General features: G+C 41.6%; 1 protein-coding gene across 1 annotated transcript; it reads right to left on the minus strand.

The window, feature by feature from the left end:
- Positions 1-2,802: 2,802 nt before the first annotated feature.
- Positions 2,803-11,409, minus strand: LOC149948414 (uncharacterized). The gene is made up of 3 exons (XM_090171073.1): positions 11,131-11,409; positions 5,689-5,851; positions 2,803-3,302 (listed from the first exon to the last, which is right to left on the minus strand). The coding sequence occupies exons 1-3, from the start codon at positions 11,407-11,409 to the stop codon at positions 2,803-2,805; spliced, it is 942 nt and encodes a 313-aa protein (XP_090027199.1).
- Positions 11,410-15,105: the final 3,696 nt, after the last annotated feature.

Raw genomic sequence — 15,105 nt, forward strand, 5'->3', positions numbered from 1 at the left:
GACAATGTTCGGGACAATCAACCTGAGAAGAGCGGTCCAGTCCTTAGAGATCGTTCAACACTAAGGAAAGTCGAACCATGTCAGAGGTGCCAGCTAGCAAATAAAGCATTCCTCATCTGCGACATGTTACCACAAACGGCACGAGAAGCACGTTCAAGCAACGAATCCGCCGAGTGGGAGAAGGCGATGGTAGATGAACTTTCGGCAATGAAAAGACACGACGTCTACGAAAAGGTTGATCCTCCACCTGGTCGCAAGATAATCGGAAATCGTTGGGCCTTTCGTACAAAGAATGATGAAGATGGGACGATCGTCAAGCACAAAGCCCGGCTTGTTGCAAAAGGCTTTACGCAACGAGAGGGAATCGACTTCAATGAGACTTTCGCTCCAGTTGCCCGATTCGAGACACTACGAATCTTTCTCAACCTAGTTGCCCAGAAAAATCTCAACCTCAGGCAATTCAACGTAAAGACCGCATTCGAAGCTATCCGAAGACTGCGTCAACTTGAAGGTTTCGACAATAGTAGTGGACAAGTCTGGAAGTTAAAGAAAAGTCTCTACGGTCTTAAACAGTCTCCACGATGTTGGAATGAACGAATTGACAAATCGCTTCAGAACCATGGCTTCAAGAGTGCTGATGGAGATCACTGTCTATATATTTACTCAACCAATGACGTTTTCTTGGTCTTGATCCTCTACGTCGATGATGGATTGGTTGCCGGCAGTACCACCAAAGCAGTTGATAACTTTCTTCAGGACTTCAGCGATGAATTCGAAATCATAACCGGAAAAGCGTCAACGTATCTTGGACTTAAAATCGATCAGTTAAGCGACGGCTCCGTATTCTTACACCAAAGCGCCTACATCGAGAAGGTTCTTGAAAGGTTCAACATGCAAGACTGTAAACCAGTAAGCACTCCTATCGGCAGTCCAGACACGTCCAACCAAAGTCAGGAGAGTTTCGAGTCAATGACCATATATGCCTCGGCCATTGGAAGTCTCAGATACGCAGCGACAGGAACACGACCTGACATCGAATACGCAGTCAATCGAGCGTCCCAAGCAATGGCGAATCCAAAGGTCGCTGACTGGAATGGAGTTAAACGAATTTTTCGTTATCTCAGAGGGACCAAGTCACTGGGTCTCTTATTCAAGTCCGAGAATTCCATGACAACCATCCCTTACAGCGACGCTGATTACGGTGGTTGTGAGAAAACAAGCCGTTCAACGTCTGGGATCGTATGCCTAATTGGCTCAACTCCAGTTACTTGGGCGAGCAGAAAGCAACAATCTGTTGCTTTGTCAACCACGGAGGCTGAACTGGTAGTTGCCACTGAAGCGGCGAAAGATGTCGTCTGGATTGAACGAATCAAGTCTTTCCTGGGTCTCAACGTAGACGATGATGTACCCGTACTCCGAGTCGACAATGCAGGGGCCATTAAACTCATCAGAAATCCTGAGTTTCATCGCCGAACGAAACATATCAGTATTCGTCAGTACTACATTCGTGAACTGGTCGAAGAGGGCGTCATCGACGTTATGTATGTCCCGAGTGAAGAACAGCTGGCCGACATTTTCACCAAGCCACTACCTAAAGAAGTCTTCACCCGCCACCGTCAGAATCTCAGTTTACGACAGTACGAGAAAGTCGTCAACGAGGGCGAGTGTTGAAGATAAAAAGCGTTATCGGCTTTTCTCGTCTAGTTTTTTTAATAGGTTAAAAAAATGTTTGTTGTAAATAAGATATATTTTTAATCACTAATCTTATATTACTATTTTTTAACCTTATGTGTATATATATTCGCTTACAGCGTTTATTATTATCGTCACTCCTAATATGTCGTTCATCTTGTAAAGTATTCATTCTTAATAAACGTTTGTCTTTTTAAATCACTACGTTATGATTTCTTACTAGTTTCGTTAGTTAGTTAGTGTAGGGTAGCTCTGCTTATTAACATTGGATTTAAAACTCCAATACAGTTTCAATACTGTACATCATTCTGCCCAAGTGTCGGGTTATAAAACCGCTGAACCATTTTGTTCCCACACCAAAATTGTAGGCGTAAACATTGTCGTTTAACTTGTAAGTCGGTGGGACGTCTCTTTCGGTATTGTCCACTGTGGTTCGGGAAATCGCATGTTTTGGATGACAAAGATCAATGCGGGTAGTGATGTTTCTGCCAAACATTAGTTCCGCGGGGGATTTTCCATAAGAGTTAGGCGATCTTCTATGGTTAATCAAAATTCGTGCCAGTCTGTCATCAAGAGATCCGAACTTATGTGTGTTCAATCCATTGTTTATAACATCCATAGCCTCGAAGTTCACGTCAGACATATTTTTCAGGTTATCTTTAATTGTTCTCACGTTACGTTCAGCCGCGCCGTTTGACGCTGGGTGGTGAGGGGCTGTTCTCAAATGATGGATACAGTTGTTCCGAGTGAATTCGTCAAATTCGCTACTCGAGAAACATGTGCCATTGTCGGTAACTAGCGTCAGCATGATACCGAATCTCGATATGCATTGGCGTAGGCATGTTATCACGGCTTGCGTAGTCTGTGATGCGGTTATGAAGACCTCCACCCATTTGCTGTAACTGTCCACGATGAGCAACAAGTATTTTCTTTCTATTGGACCTGCGAAGTCCATGTGGGCTTTTTCCCAAGGTGTTTTGGTCGCTGGCCATGGTTGATATGTCCTTGCTGGTAGTGCTGCGTGTTGACGACAGGTACTGCATGTGTTTGACATGGCCCCTATATCTGCGTTGATGGTGGGCCACCAGATTCGAGATCTGGCCACTGCCTTCATTCCGACAACTCCTTGGTGTGAGCTGTGTAGCTCTTGTAGAAAGTCATTCCGTTGCCCATGAGTAAGACTCCGTTAAAATTTGATAAGTCCTCACGTCGGCGATGGTAGACAGCCGTGACTGGGTTTGTCTTCTTAGGCCAGCCATTCATCATGAACTTGCGTACTTGTTGAAGGACCGGGTCGGCTTGCGTAGCTTCATCAAGTTGTCGTGCTGTGAGCGGACCGGATGCCGTAATATTCTTTATGAGGAACACGTACTCTGCTGGAACAGGTGTGTTTTTGACGTGGATGGGTAACGGAGACCTACTGAGGGCATCGGCATTGGCATTTGCCGATCCTTTCCTGAACTTTATTTCGTACGAATACGCTGCGAGCATGACGGACGATCGCTGTAACCTCGCAGCGGCCATTGGTGGAATGGGCTTATGTGCTGCCAAAAGTGACACCAGTGGCTGGTGGTCCGTATATAGCGTGAATCTTTTCCCGTACAAGTACACTGTTAGAAAAAACCAGCCAACATTGCACAAAATCTTGTGCAAAGTGCTGACTCTGAGACAGCACGGATTTTCGATCTATTCTACGCACTTTTAACCTTGGGCAAATTTGCACAAATATTTCAGTGTTCAAAGTTGGCTGAAATTGGTGTAACCATAGTTGCACGGAAACCAACCATTGTAAGAATGGATTCGGACCATTGTTGCTCGGAAAAACCACCGTAGTTCGAAAGGATTCCGACCATTGTGGCTCGGAAACCAACCATATTAGGAATGGATCCCGAACATAGTTGAACGGAAACCAATTGTAACGGATTTTACTCTCCCTTAACTATGACGTTGCTTCGTGGGGTTTCCGTTGTGCAAAACTTTCCTCGCCGGGAAGGAGGTTTCACCTAATTTCGCAATACCCTTCGTAGGGGTTAAGACCTCCGACCCGAGCGAGAGAAAGGGCAGAATTGAGGAAATCGCCAAACTAAAAAGACGCCATGTCTTAGCAGAGTTTTTGTGCGCGTCGGAACGGCGGGGCCTTAGTGCCCGTAGTGTGGGCCGAGTGTTTCGGCCGGTGGATGTTGGGACGCCATGGACCTTTATCGGTTGTAAATATATTATTTTCATTGTATATAATTATTTTGTTTGTGTATATTTTTAATTGTGGCCTGACCAGCTTTTATGTTTTTATTATCATTAATTAAATTACTTCTATAACTATATATTTTATTTCTTCAATGTATCAATTTAAATTTAATCATTATTATATAACCTTAACCCCTAGACATCGAAACCAATAATTTAACTTCACTAATAACATTTAAGTATTATTACACACATAATTTAAAAATTGTTACACAACCATATTCGGAATGGATTCCGACCATAGTTGCACGGAAACCCACCATGGTAGGAAAGGATTCCGACCACAGTTGCACGGAAACCCACCATTGTAGGAAAGGATTCCGACCATAGTTGAATGGAAACCAACCATATTAGGAATGGGTCCCAACCATGGTTGCACGGAAACCCACCATTGTAGGAAAGGATTCCGACCATAGTTGCACGGAAACCCACCATTGTAGGAAAGGATTCCGACCATAGTTGCATGGAAACCCACCATTGTAGGAAAGGATTTCGACCATAGTTGATCGGAAACCAACCATATTAGGAATGGATCCCGACCATCGTTGCACGGAAACCCACCATTGTAGGATAGGATTCCGACCATAGTTGATCGGAAACCAACCATATTAGGAATGGATCCCGACCATAGTTGCACGGAAACCCACCATTGTAGGAAAGGATTCCGACCATAGTTGATCGGAAACCAACCATATTAGGAATGGATCCCGACCATGGTTGCACGGAAACCTACCATTGTAGGATAGGATTCCGACCATAGTTGATCGGAAACCAACCATATTAGGAATGGATCCCGACCATGGTTGCACGGAAACCCACCAGTGTAGGAAAGGATTCCGACTATAGTTGAACAGAGACCAACCATATTCGGAATGGATTTCGACCATAGTTGCACGGAAACCCATCATTGTAGGAAAGGATTCCAACCATATTAGAAAAGGATTCCGACCAACGTAACCATAAGTCTCTTATTATAAATAACCACATTAGCTAATGACTAGATGCTTTTTATTTAGCTCAATTTATTTACGACATTGGTTACACCAACAGAAATTTTTTCCGCGCTAATATTAAAGATAACTTTTTGAATATATTCCATTGTTTTCTGTAGTTTTGTATGGTATTCAATTTGGAAAGTGTAGAAACCGGAAATTAACGAAGTTACCACATCAGGAACAGTTTTGACATCGAACGATACATCTTCAATTTCAACAGTCACATTGGCGCTTAAAACATCAGTGTTTGAAAAGACCATTATCGGCGTTGGCCTTTTTTGTTTCTTAAAATAAAAACTAGGTTAACAAATAGCGCTATGTTAACAGCAAGACGTTGTTCATACTGATGTTGTGAAATAAAGGTCTAGAGACTTCCCAAAAAGGCACGGCAATAAAAGTAAGCTAGCATTCAACTGGAAAACTTAAGACCAAGAAAATATTTGTCATAATTTAAGGGAGAGATTCTAATTTATTTGATAATACCGTTCAAGGTTTCTTTTGATGAAACTTCCTCTTTTTGCCTCAGAAGGTCTAAAATATGTTTTGCGTGTTTTTTTCTTTTGCAAAGCTCAAAAACGCGCGATGCTATTGGTTCCATATGATGAACCAACACCTTTTCTGCCGATGGGCTCATGTTTGGAAGTATATTAAATTCTTTGACGAGCTAAAACATACAATAAAATAACCGTCATATGATATTATTAACAAGATAAATAATTACTTTGTTTGTTTTCACTAGAATGGGAAACTTAATTACAATTTCCTTTACTCTTTTCCCGGAAAACTAAATTTTTTGTCGATATGAAGCGGTTCTTCTCTTCGACAATTGCTTCATTAGGGTGGGCTTTGTCAATTTCGGCATTCATCTTCTCTGTATGTGCTTTTATCGATTCGTCATCCTCCGCCATATCTGAAATTATCTAAGTAACGATTGTTTAAATTTTAAATTTGCCTTAAACAAATTAAAAATCGTCTGCTAAAACGCGTCACGAAAAGGTTTTAACGCTACTCCCTAAAATGCATGGGTGGCATAGTTGGCATAGTTCCGGCATAGGTCGATTTCCTACCGTAAACGTGGCTACTATAGCAAGTAAACCAAGGAGCTGAATCACTATTTATAAGGCATTGTTGTTTTGTATCAGGCATAGCTCTTTTTGTCGAGATTCGTAGGGATAGAATACATTCCACGCCCGACTTTACCTGATGCGTAAGGCTTGGTGCTGTCCTCAAGGTTGCGTTATAGATGACTCATAGCATTTTTAGTATGGGGTTGGGGGCGCCGCGCGCCCCCGGTGCTCAAGCGAAGCGAGTGCGCGTCGCCATCAGGCGACATTACTCGGCGAAGACTTCGATCCCCCCTCGGATTCGCGCGCTAAGTCCGGCGAATCCAAACCACCACGTTTCTCGTGGGCCGATGTCGCGTCGGTCGATTTTAGGGAGCTATGCCAGAGGGCTGCAAAAAGAGCTTTGCCTGATACAAAACAACAATGCCTTATAAATAGTGATTCCGCTCCTTGGTTTACTTGCTATAGTAGCAATGTTTACGGTAGGAAATCGACCTATGCCGGAACTATGCCACCTATGCATTTTAGGGAGTATCGGTTTTAACGTAATTTACGCTCGAATTTACGCCAATAACCCTAGCTTTTGTAAAACCTGGTGGTAAATTTGTGGATCCGTCATAAATATGGGGAAATATAGATAACGGCCGGGAGTAGTGGCTCACTCCTGTAATCCCAGGCGTCCGGGAGGCAGAGTTTGTGGAAGGCCGTGTGAGGACGACCACTAATCCCCCAACGGGTGGTTGTCATACGTCCGCCACGGGTGTCCCAACCCTATCCCCAAGTATCCCCCCGTTGGCGTGGCCGTAACACATATCTCGCACCTGATTAATCAAATGGACGAGCGGACTGTATTGTCTCAATGGCTCATAACGAGCTTCTAAAAAAAAAATATAGATAACGTAGTGCGGAAATTTCTTTCTTTAAAATATATAAACATACAATATTAACCTGTGTTTTAAAGCTAAATTATTAAAGAATTTTACCAATGCTTACACTCAAAAGCTTCTATTATAATGTTTATGTAATTTTGAAATGTTAAGGCCCATGAAATAAATTGGGCGTTTTTTAATTTTGTTTTCGATTAGGAAGCCCAACGTAATATATAAGCCTCTTTGCTTTAACGTTACCCGTTTTATTAAAAAAAATTAAAATCGGAAAGCGTAAGGTCGAAATATGTATGCGCCACTGCATTACATCGTCGTGTGACGACGTAATGAATTGGGGGCAAAGGTGTCAAACAGTAAAGATTACGACCCATTTCTCGTCTCGTGGTTCTTTAGGCCTATTAACTTCGGACAATGTAAAGACTAAAGACGGAAACACACATAAGGTTTGCGAGCGATTTCGCCCCCAAATTTTCTCGCACGCGCCCATGCGGCATGGCTTCCTTTCCATTTAAATCACACGAAGCGACGCGATTTGAGAGTTAAATTTTGCTCGCGAAGACTATGTGTGCATCCGCCTTAATAGAGAGGTTAAGCAGATCGCTCTAGAAGTCTCAACGACAATGTCGGGAGTCACGTGATCATATTCGACGGTTTTATTCCACGTTTAAATTTAGCCGGGCCCAATAATTTAAAACTTGAGAACGATCCCATATTTTTGACGAGCTTACCTGGCACGTTGTGTAATCCTTGTTATATTTCAATGAAAATATGGTATATCATATTTATTCAGCACAACAAATCGAGAGGGAGTTATGGCAATTTGTTATTTTTCTAGCGGAATGATTATTAAAAAGCGTAAATAAGGTTTTAAATTCAAATGCGACTAAGCCTTGAATAGTTTAAGTAGAAATCGTTACGTGTGTACATTAGTGTTCGTACGGGGTCAAAATAAAGTCGGGGTCGGGGTCGGGGTGGGTCTAACCCCGCGAAAAACAAGTCGGGGTCGGGGTCGGGGATGGAAAATTCTTTGTATTTATTAAGAATAGAAAAATTATCAAAATACCCCAATTTTACTGGTTATTAGTAATCGTCTTAGTCGATAGCTACGCCGCAAAATTTTTGTTTTGAAAACGAAAACATTGGAGAGAGTTGGCCTTTTTCGATCTATCGAAATCTGGCAGCCTTGCCTGCCTTCCGAAAATGGCCGACGATTACGCCGCTGAAAATATTTTACTAAACTGATCGGCGGCGTTTTTGACCGTTATTTTGAATTATCGACTAGGACTATAGTAAAAATAGATAAGATAGGTAGATTTTAAAATAGAGGTCTATAGCTTAGGCATTGTAATTGTTTAAATAAGTTGTTTTATAAATACACAAGTTATTTACAAACGTTGTAACTCCACACTCCTTAGCTGAGACTGAGAGAGTTCGAAACAACGGCAATTATGAAACTAAAACTTATAATCAAGCGTCAAGCGAGAGCTACGTCAGCGGCATAGCCGAAGGTCATTCGGATCATTCTATTGTCGCCCACGAAAAAAGGGGAGAGAAGGAACCTATCTATTTTATATTTTTAGGATTTTAGCGGGGTGCGTCGGCGCGAAAATTTAAAATTACACTACGAAAACATAACCCCGAAAAATGGAAAACCCCGACTTGATTTGCGACAGTCGGGGTCGGGGTCGGGGTCGGGGACAAAAGTCGGGGATCCCCGACTTTCGGGGTCGGGGTCGGGGTCGGGGTCGGGGTCGGGGTCCCCGTACGAACACTAGTGTACATTTGCGGATATATCAAATACACGAAACGACGAAGAACAACAATTTGGGTTTAGACAATACTAAAAGCCATACGTAAGGCACATGTTAGTCCTAAGCGTGTACACGGGTAGGGCTGGGTGGGCTAAGGCTCGACCTGAAATATATTTTAGGGCAGCAAAGTTGGTGTAAACTAGGGAGCCAAAACTGGGAAAAAGGGCGCCAAATCGTGTAATATTAATTTTAAAAAAGCATGGCAGTTTTCGTTGGCTACTCGATCTACATTTACTCTAGTCACTTCTCGTCTATGTTTTAGTCCTGTTTAAACGTGTACCCCGCTTTAGAAAGATATGTTAAAATTCTATCGGAAATGTGTTCTTTGTCGTTGGCCCTCGAAATGAAAGCGAGCTTAAACGATTTTAAACAATCTTTCTTCTTGGACGTCTGGTTACCTCCGACGTTGTCGTTGAAACTACTAGAGCGCTTAACCTCTCTATTACCTAGCTTTTATGACTTAGCTTGGTCAAACCTAGAGTTGCTATTCCACTTGTCTATTTTCCAAGGATTGGCAAAGGCTTAGAAATATAAACAACAAAAACGTTAATTGTGTTCCAAAATACTTATATTACTTATTGAGAAACTAAGAAGTTACATATTTACATTTACGAGGGCCAATGGTTTCAACTATATAACTACTACGAAAACATCAAATTTGAAAAAGGTTTAAGAATTTTTCGTAGCACGGACGGCACACGGAACGAACTACTCAACGTGAGTGACATTACCTCCGAACAGCTTTTCTACACTAGCAACAGCGTTGCCAGATTGCCAAAATCTATTTATTATTATTATAATTTTCAGTCCAAATTATAGTACCCAAATACTTTGGCGGGAAATTAAAATTTGAAATACAATGTAAGCAGTGTCAAATTAAAAACAAGGTATTATGTTTCAAATTATTTTTATATTTTATATAATTAAACTTATTACTTATTTTAAACGCAGTCCTTATGCATATAGGGATTGCGATACACAATCAAACGATACGTCAATCAATTAGAGATAGAATACCGTCGTCGCCATTGTTAATTATTTTTAAATGGGCCGCAAAGAAGTTGATCATTTGTCCAATTTAGTGGAACCCCACGTTTCTTTGCTATTCATATTTAAACCAGATTCGCGCTACTATTCCTACTACTTTATAAAATGAAACGATACGTCAATCGATCGGGAATATTAAACCCTAGCTGCAAGTGCTAACAGTTTTGAAATTGAAGTACAAGAAGTTGGTCATTTGTACTTTTCAATGGGGAGCAATCCAAATATCATTGAATTTCAAATTTCCCGCATTTCTCTATGATGAGAACTTTCGAGCGCAAATTTTTGGACAATGTGATTATTTACTATGTTGGAGATTTTCTGTAAATACTGGTGCTAATTTTGATACAGGGTGAATGTTTTATATCGGGCTGTGATTATATACTATGTTGGACACTTTTTATGCTTTTTTTGCTACAGGGGGAATGTTTTCGTAACACATCAGTGGGATTGTGTGTACCGAATTGTCCGTGACATCTTTTGAAAATTAATTTGGTTAATACAAAATTTATGCCAGAAAAAATGAAACGTAGGAGTCTGATTGTTCAGATTTGGTCAGTAGCGCGCAACATTGGTAGCTCATTTCTATTTGTTCAGCTTTGCTCACTAGTACCCAACTTTGGTAGCTCATTTTTATTTGTTTAGTTTTGCTCACTAGCGAACAGATTTGGTATCTCATTTATATTAGTTCAGCTTTGAACAGTAGCGGCCAACTTTGGTAGCTCAATTATATTTGTTTAGTTCTACTCAGTAGAGCACAGATTAGGTAGCGCATTTATATTTGTTTAGTTTTGCTCACTAGAGCACAGATTTGGTATCTCATTTATATTAGTTCAGCTTTGAACAGTAGCGGCCAACTTTGGTAGCTCAATTATATTTGTTTAGTTCTACTCAGTAGAGCACAGATTTGGTAGCGCATTTATATTTGTTTAGTTTTGCTCACTAGAGCACAGATTTGGTAGCTCATTTATATTTGTTCAGGTTTGTACAGTAGCGGCCAACTTTGGTAGCTCAATTATATTTGTTTAGTTCTACTCAGTAGAGCACAGATTTGGTAGCGCATTTATATTTGTTGAATTTTGCTCACTAACGCCCAACTTTGATAGCTCATTTTTATTGACCTTTGATCGAAATTTGGAAATAAGTTTGTATCTTTTGTCATATATGTGCAACTTTGGCCAGTTATTTATTTTCCTACAACTTTACCGTTCAAACATGCCATGATTATGTTTGCAATTTTGGTCGAAAAAGTACAACCTTGGTACGTTTCGTGCAACTTAGATCGGATGTGCACAAATTTAGCCAGATGCAGATTTGTTCACTAGCGTGCAAACTTGGAATGGCGTTTTATGAGTTGTGCATAGTTGGTCAAAAGCTTGCAAAATTGGTTTACCTCAGGTCGGTTTTTTCTAACAGTGTAGTCTTTGAACTTTTTGACACCATATATCAAAGCCAGTCCCTCTTTATCTAGTTGAGAATAGTTCTTCTCAGCCAGAGTCAGGCTTCGGGAAGCGAATGCGATGGGCTTTTCCTCACCATCGATGATGTAGGAAATCACCGCCCCAACTCCGACTGGCGATGCGTCGCAGGCGAGTGTGATTTCTTTGTCGACGTCGTAGTGGACGAGGAGGTTAGAGTTTCTCAGTGTCTTCTTTGCTTCTAGAAAAGCCATTTCCTCTTCGAAGCCCCATCGCCAGTGGGTTTCGTATTGTAGAAGTGCGTATAGTGGCGCCAGGCGTGTGGAATTGTTGGGTAAGAACCATGCGTAATAGTTTAACATCCCGAGGAATGAACGAAGTGTGTCGACGTTCGTCGGAGCTGGTGCGTCCACGATGGCCTGAATCTTCGATTTCAGGGGGGAATTCCGTTAGCATCCAGCCGGTGGCCTAGGAATTCGATTTCCGTTTGTAAGAAACGGCATTTCTCCAACTTCAGTTTTAGACCAAAGTCACTAAACTTCTGAAGAACGTGACCGAGTCTTCAAATGTTGTTCTTTGGAACTGCCGCCGACCAGAGTGTCGTCCTGGAAAGGTGTTACGTTTTGGATATCGCACAAAACCATTTCTATCAGCCGCTGAAAGATTGCGGATGCCGATGCTACGCCGAAAGGTAGACGGTTGAAACGGTAGAGTCCAAGAGTGGTGTTGATCACCGTGTATTTACGTGATTCGAGGTTAAGTTCAATTTGATGGTATGCGTCGCGTAGATCGAGTTTGGAAAAGTAAGCAGATCCCGCTAGTTTCGCGAAAATGTCATCAGTCTTTGGTAGGGGGTACTTGTCGACGTTCAGTTGGCGGTTAATTGTTTGTTTATAGTCTGCGCACGTGCGTATCCCGCCGTTTGGCTTTTGAACGGTGACAATGGGAGAAGCGTGTTCAGAATAGTTGACTTTTTCTATAATACCTTCGCTCTCCATGCGTCGGAGTTCCTTTTCGACCACTTCCTTACGAGCGTATGGGATCGTACGTGCGTGGCAGTATTTGGGTACTGCATTGTCAACCATGTACAGATGTGCTTGTACGCCATTAAGTTTTCCCAACCCAGGGGTGAACAGATGTGAATGTTTTTGGTGGAGGTTGTCTACGTCAGCGTCAGTGTGTTCACTTTTGATGTTGTAGACGTTATTTGCTTGCCAGGTTATTGATGGTAAAATCTTTAACGCTGAAAACAGCCATTTCCTGCCGCAAAGGTTGGGTTTGTTCCCTCTGACGACGAGGATTGGTAAGTTGTGTACTCTGTCGGCGTATTTTACGTTGACTCTTGCGAGACCTACAATATAGAGTATCCCGCGCGTGTAAGATTCAAGCGTACGTGAAAAAGTGTGGATCTCTATGTTGCCACCAACGACCTGGAAATTTTGCTCACGAATCGTTGTGTAGCCCAATCCATTGTCGAGCTCAAACTCCACGTCATGACCATTTAGTTTCAGTGTCACTTTGTCAGGTGGTGGAACTTCCTCGTACGCCGCAGTGATGTTTTGAACCAGGGTTGAGTGATTCGAGTCTGTCGTTCCTCCGGTGTCGAAAATGTGGTACATGTCACAGTCGTATTCCGCTTGGTCCTGTGGTATGTTCCGGTTCTCCTCAACGTTATTGGCTTTTGAATTTCTCTTGTGAGGGATCTTTGACTTGTCCTTATCGGGGGGATGAGACAGGCTCTTGCCAAATGGCCCTTACGTTCACATTTCATGCATTTCGATTCCTTGTATGGACATGCGTACGCTTTGTGCTCACCGCTTAAACAACGAAGGCACTTGGTGTAATCGGAAAGAAGTCTCTTACTTGTGTCTTTTCGTCCTGTAGTGGCTTCGTTCGCAGGTTGACTGCCGATGTCCATTTCTGAATCGCCCGGATGTGCTGTTGTCGTCACGTTTTCGGTTTGATTTATTCGTCGGTTTTTTGGGTGTATGAATTTGATTTACTAGCGCCGCCTTCGCTTTATCTTCGGCGTTCATTTCGCCCAGGCTTCGTTTCGCACTCTCCATTACCACTAGGAGAGCAGTTGCTCGTTCTAGTGTTAACTTTTTTCCTTTCTTCCTCCTCTGCGATAAGTTTCTGTTGCATTGCAGAATCGTTTACCCCGAAAATTATCTTGTCGACAATCATCTCGTCACTGTCGTGGAACTTACATTGTACCCATTAGCCCTCCTGACGGTTGCGTCTATGCTATGGAATCGGAGGCGCGCTATAAAGCGCAGCGGCGCCGGGTTAAAGTGTTTCGTTAACGCAGCTTTGAGATCATCGTAAGTTTTTGAGGCGATGTTGGCAGGTCGTAGGCGATCCCGTAACAGGGTATACGTCTCGGGGTTTAGTATAGTCTGTAAAACCGCTCTCTTCTTACCGGCATCTACGATTCCGTTGGCAGTAAAGTACGCATCCAACCGTTCGGCGTATTGATCCCAAGATTCCTTCTTGTTGTCAAATACGTTTAAATGGCCAATCATTGCCATGATGATTGTCGTTGATATTAGAGTTTTTTTGTTTTTGTTTCGTGTACGATATTACCGCAATTGTTCAGTTACTTTCAATGATGAGAACGGATAATGTCTATATCGGATTCTTGGTCGCGTGACTCGCGTCGGCGGTTTGTAGACCAATGTGCTGTGGCCGCGTTAAGCCTTTTTGCCTTTTTGTCCACGTGAATCGATCATAGGATCTCGTCTGCCCGTATTTTTCGTCAAAATTTCGAGTTGTTTTTCAGTGTTGAGATCCCATCTCCGTCGCCATTTTGTTATGTTCATTAATTAAACTTGTTTGGTTAATCATATAGTTTAATGAAGACAAAAGATATACATATAATACAATAGGGAATACCGGAGCTAGCGCTTGTGGTCGAGCCAGATAGAATTATCTCTGCAAGCAGTGTTGCCAATGTTTGAAAGTTGAAATTCCCATTGCTCGGTAGTAAATTTTCCACAAATTCCCACACCCCTATTTAGCCCCGCCCCCAACGAAAACTCAACGGAAAACATGCCATAATTTTCAAATTTTTTGAAAAATTTACTTTTTAAAATTAAATTTTATTGAAATTAAAATGTTTAAACATTTTAGTCGTTAGGCCTATGCATTGATTGATTGTAGTATTAGGAGGCACCTCCTTTATATTATTTATAAAAATCAAGATTCACGAAAATACACAGCTCTAGATAATTTCGGGCTTTCTATTGATAGCTAAATTAAAAAAAACATAGGATAAATACCCGCAGACATGAAAATTCCCACAAAATCAACGTTTTTGGAAAAAAAAATACCTTTTTCCCACAGAGCCAAAAAGGACCCAAAAAATTCCCACAATATGGAAAATTTCCCATGATATGGCAACACTGTCTGCAAGAATACCCCAAAACACGGGGGTTACTCCATGTCCGTAGCCAAGCAGAGTCTCCTATGCAGCTCCGGTAGCGCCATCTAGAGTCTTAACACTAGGCGGAGCGCGGGAAATTCGAATGTGGTTTAGTTCATAGCTGTAGAGGTCGGGGATGGTTAACTTTTATTCAATAGCTAAAGCTCTCAAAATTATTCGTAAAACGTTTTGATCAAGTAATTTATATTTCCGTATTATCCGATTAATATTTTAATAAATTTGTAAAATTAATCGGAATAACGACGTTTTTTTCGATAAAAAGCTATAATTTTATGAATAATAGATGTTTTTTAAGCATTTTCCGAAATATTAACCGGTAAATTTCTTTGTTTACATTTTTTTCCCGAAAAAATCAATTTAAACATGGATAATGATTAACCGTCCCCGACCTCTACATAGCTGGATGTAGTTGGTATATAACAGTCTATATCTTCTCTAGTCCGCGGTTGATCCTCGCTGTTTAAAATTATTAAAAGGTGTACGTGTGGTAGACCGCGTTTTTGAA

The sequence above is a fragment of the Leiobunum rupestre genome, chromosome 4, assembly GCF_980474605.1.
Source record: "Leiobunum rupestre chromosome 4, qqLeiRupe1.1.hap1, whole genome shotgun sequence".
Classification (NCBI taxonomy): domain Eukaryota; kingdom Metazoa; phylum Arthropoda; class Arachnida; order Opiliones; family Sclerosomatidae; genus Leiobunum; species Leiobunum rupestre.